Genomic DNA, 4,369 nt, shown 5'->3' with positions numbered 1-4,369 from the left:
AGAATCCCATGAAGGTTGGCTCTTTTCATATCACCAATTCGTTGTCTTCCATTGATGCTTAAAAAATCGATCAACAAAGGCTAGAGATAGTGCTCAATGAGATTAGATTGTGTCATTTTCTTTGAAAAAAAGTTTAATAGCTGCACTACCAGCTCATTTGCATTTCGGCTGCACTACCAGCTCATTGGCATTTCAGAAGAATTTTTTTTTACTATACACTTTTTGGATAGAGCGTGTGATCTCATATCAAGTGAGTTAAATGTTTCTCTCCTTATGAATGTCTTTTTTTCAACAAGTTTTTGTACCAGTTCTTATGATGTTCTAACAACAGTTGAACCAGATAAATCGTAGTATTCTTTTGTTTCTAATGTGGAATCCAACCTCGAAAGCTTGGAGCTTACCATCTCTAGAAAGCATACAATTTATGATTATACTGTGTTTATGAAGGATTTATTGCCTCACTTTTACCTTGGTGCCCATATGAGGAAAGCCAGGAAAGATGCTTTTTATTTGAATCTATTTTTTAGAGTATTAATTCTAAACTTTATTCCTAGGCATTATCTAGTTTTGTTATTTGTTTATGTAGTGTTGCTAACTTGCTATTAAATTATATACATTTTATATCATTTTCAAGTTAAACCGAGCTAAACGAGCTTAATTTGAACAAAGCGAATAATTTTGAATTTAATCGATTAAGATATAAAATTTAGTTAATTTCAAACTATACTGAGGTAAAACGAACAATTCAAACCAAATTAAAACAGATTGAGCCGAACCCGAATAAAATTTTGGAACAAATTCGAACGGGTCAACTTGACTAAAAATTTACTGAAATAAGAGTTGTGGGTAATTTTTAATTTAATTTTAAACATTCCTAACTCAAAAAACGTTTAGAGAACTGAGTTAATTGTGTCGACATTCGAACCAAGTGATACAAATATTAATTTTTTAAAATAGAAGGCACATCTTTCATCCATTTTCTTCTGTTTTGTGACACAAAATTTTGCTTTTTTTAAAAGTTATAATGGTGGTTTTTGATATGGAAGATTTGGATGGTATAAAAGTAAGAAAATAAAATTTTGGTGTCAAATATGTGAATAAATAGAAATTGGGTGGCGGTGGTATGTGTGTAAATGCCCCATAACTAACATAAATGTTGAAAATTTTCTCTAAATCATTCCGCATGGCATACCTCTCCTCAAAGAACTAAGATAATTTAGATGAACAAAAGGAAAACATACATACAAAATACACAATTTTGATGAATTTACAAATCTAGCATCTAAACTTTGATATTTACATTTATAATAGTTTGGCGTCATAATCTTATGCATGAAAATGTGCATTTCACTTTACAAAAATTAATATGAGAAATATTTTTTATGTAATTAATATTAAAGAATAGTGTGGTATGCATGTAAATGCCCCTTTATTAAAATATATTTACTATTTATCAACCTATTTTATTAAGCCTTAGGAATATATAAATGTGAAATTTACCTTTTTTTTTTTTAGAGTGGACAAATTTATTACGTCTAATCTTCTTTTATAAATATTCTTCTTTTTTTCTTAAATATCCAACGAATGAATTTATTATGAAAACAAATTTTTTTATCTATTACTAGTTATTTATTTATTCATAACTCATTACAAAAAAAAAATAAATTTAAAGGTGAACATTTAGTTTGTCTTGTTCTGCCCCTTCTTACTATAACACAATTAAGGAGAGTTAAAAGACCCTCTACATATAGAATTATAAGATGAGAAGATAACAACATCAAAAAAACCAAACTAAGAACAAACAGCGCAGTACCATGCAACAGAGTCAGGCCTGTGAAAGACATACGAGAATATGTACAAGAGCATAAGGAAATTTCATGTACTGAAAGTTATAGATTTTGGCATGCAAAGGAGCTAAGCGAATCATCTCGTCACGGAAATACGATAAAGATAAATAGAAAGAAGGTAACCTTGAAATTATATCACTTCAAAAACACAGATAACTTTTATATATCATTAGCATCAAATCATGACGTAACATCCTAACTTCTATACTTTAATCTTTACAAATATACCAACTTACAAATGCATAAAAAGATGTTTTTCGATATTTTCAAATTAAAATGTTGCTATTTTTTGTGTGTTTTGAACCAACATTTTTATTATTATTAACACTTGTTAATGATTAAACATATTATTTGAGTATTTATTCACAGTGGAAATTGGAGGTGAATCCAAAGGATGAAATCCTCTTTGTTTTTTTTTTTTCGATTTGGATGTTGTCATGATTTACATTGACAACTTAATTAGGAACATAAAAATTACTATGATTTAGCTCGTTTAATTGTCGATATAAAATCATTAGAACAACTACAAATATTTGTTCAAAAAAGAGGCATTAATAAACTATGGAATTAAAAATTTATCTCGCAAATCTCAAAATGCTAATGAAACGCTTGATATGAAACCACAAGCTCTTTCCTAAAGAACGAATAAAAGAAAATACATTCTTCTTAGGAGCCGACGGGCTAGTGATGCATTCATTATTCTTTTTTTCAAAGTAGACGCCTCGACCAATCTCATGAGACACTGCCTCGAGCTTTTGCTGATCAATTTCGTTGGCATTAGTGGAAGAGGAGTCATCACTGATATGAAAATAATTAACTGCCAAGCCATCCATAGTGGTGAATTTCATCTTCTCGAGTGACAAGCTATTCTCCCTTAATGTCGAATGTCATAGTCACATTAGATAGTAGACCATGACGATCCAATTTACGCACCTTCATCTTTAGCCCCTGCACTCAATTACAAATATATAAAAATATAGATTTAGCCTACAAAAATATCATATTTTTATTGATCTAAAAAAAATACCAAACTCATACATACTCGAGATATTCTCCGTTCAATAGCTCCTGTCAAACTTTGAATTAAACTTTGTTTTTCCATTTTATTCAGCATCTTGTACCCATTTGTTCGGCGCACAAAATATTCCTATATTTAAAACAAATTAAAACATAAACTCACATTTACAATTGACAATTTAAGCTTAAAAAATATTTAACCACCTGATATGCTACCGAATCTTGGGAGATAATGGATCCACGAAATATGTTATAATCAAGATCTGTTAGAGCACACACCACATCAAACATGAGCTTAGGTCTATCGCTACTCCTCATTTTCACAACTATGTAGTTTACATCTTTCCAACTTTCAATTGACACATGCGGCAAACACACCTCTTTGCTATCTTCACTAACATCGATAAATGCATACATATCCATCAACTGATGTAGACGTTGTTCAGTATGAATCCGACATGTTGTGGAGTCGTTCAGTCTCACCGTCCATAGTTCATTGGGGGAGTGTTGCATCCTCAAAACACTGGCAAGTGCTCCACTAGGTAATTACATCTATATGGATCCATGATAGGTTGACATGTGTTTTGTTCCTTTAAATATAGGATGCAAACAACATGTCCATTGTAGGACCATAATTCTCCTGACTCCATAAAATATGATAGCTCAAAGATCACGTTCGCAATCTGAGAGAAAATACTTGGTCGGTCAAAAAAAGTTAATTCAAGGGCGGTGCAGTTGGAGGCAAAATGATTAACGACAACTATGTTTCCATCACTAATTTTGACTTGTGTTGGATTGGAGGATCCACTTGGTTTTGGGCAGCAACAATAAGGGATTGTTGTATATGTCTTATAAAGTTGGAGTCTCTTATTTTATGCCCTTGGGGATCGGTGACATAAAATATGTTTGCGAACCAACCACCATCTGACGAAATATATGACTTGGAAATACTGAGATCTAAGTCACTCAAAACTTGAATAATATTTAGCAAAGTATCTGACTTATTTATACCATTCACCTACATTCATTATAATAAAGAAATTTATATTATTTCATAAAAAAATTAATATGAAATGTGTGAAAAACATATTAAAAATGAATCAAATATATATATATCACAATAGATAAAAAGAATACCATAACGAGAGTATAATCAGCGCATGTTTCATTATCAATACATATTCTGCAACAAATAATTATTTCAATAAAAGCAATAACGAACTATTTAATATTTTAGAGAGTACTCATTCGCTTGCACTTTTAAGTATTTTCATTTTTTCACAAAGTAGATGATTATGAATGACAGACACAACAAGCACATTCATATTCATCTCTGGAAAAAAATCTAAAAAAAAAGAATAAAAATAATTAAATTGTAGCTACCCAAGGGGGGAGGGATATATTCAGGGAGGGGGACAAATTGAGACTCGAAATATGGGTAATCTTGAGCCATTAGTGTCCCTAAAAATCAAAATTTAAACAAAATTTGCAAAATTTAAATAAAA

At 30.6% G+C, this 4,369-nt stretch overlaps 1 protein-coding gene across 1 annotated transcript; it reads right to left on the bottom strand.

Moving 5' to 3' along the window:
- Positions 1-2,711: 2,711 nt before the first annotated feature.
- On the bottom strand, positions 2,712-3,874 carry LOC110037151 (ACT domain-containing protein ACR4-like). The gene is made up of 3 exons (XM_020741729.1): positions 3,069-3,874; positions 2,890-2,994; positions 2,712-2,795 (listed from the first exon to the last, which is right to left on the bottom strand). The coding sequence occupies exons 1-3, from the start codon at positions 3,375-3,377 to the stop codon at positions 2,712-2,714; spliced, it is 498 nt and encodes a 165-aa protein (XP_020597388.1). The 5' UTR covers positions 3,378-3,874.
- Positions 3,875-4,369: the final 495 nt, after the last annotated feature.

The sequence above is a fragment of the Phalaenopsis equestris genome, unplaced genomic scaffold, assembly GCF_001263595.1.
Source record: "Phalaenopsis equestris unplaced genomic scaffold, ASM126359v1 Scaffold215932, whole genome shotgun sequence".
In the NCBI taxonomy this organism is placed as follows: domain Eukaryota; kingdom Viridiplantae; phylum Streptophyta; class Magnoliopsida; order Asparagales; family Orchidaceae; genus Phalaenopsis; species Phalaenopsis equestris.
This window is presented reverse-complemented; position numbering and strand designations above follow the sequence as displayed.

Bases quoted from the DNA above. Each gene is read 5' to 3' on its own strand.
- LOC110037151 (XM_020741729.1), bottom strand. From the start codon at position 3,377: ATGCAACACTCCCCCAATGAACTATGGACGGTGAGACTGAACGACTCC. The intron at 2,995-3,068 runs GTGGTTAAATAT...TTTTAAATATAG, and splicing joins AAGATTCGGTAGCATATCAG to GAATATTTTGTGCGCCGAAC. The intron at 2,796-2,889 runs GTATGTATGAGT...AATTGAGTGCAG, and splicing joins TTGAACGGAGAATATCTCGA to GGGCTAAAGATGAAGGTGCG.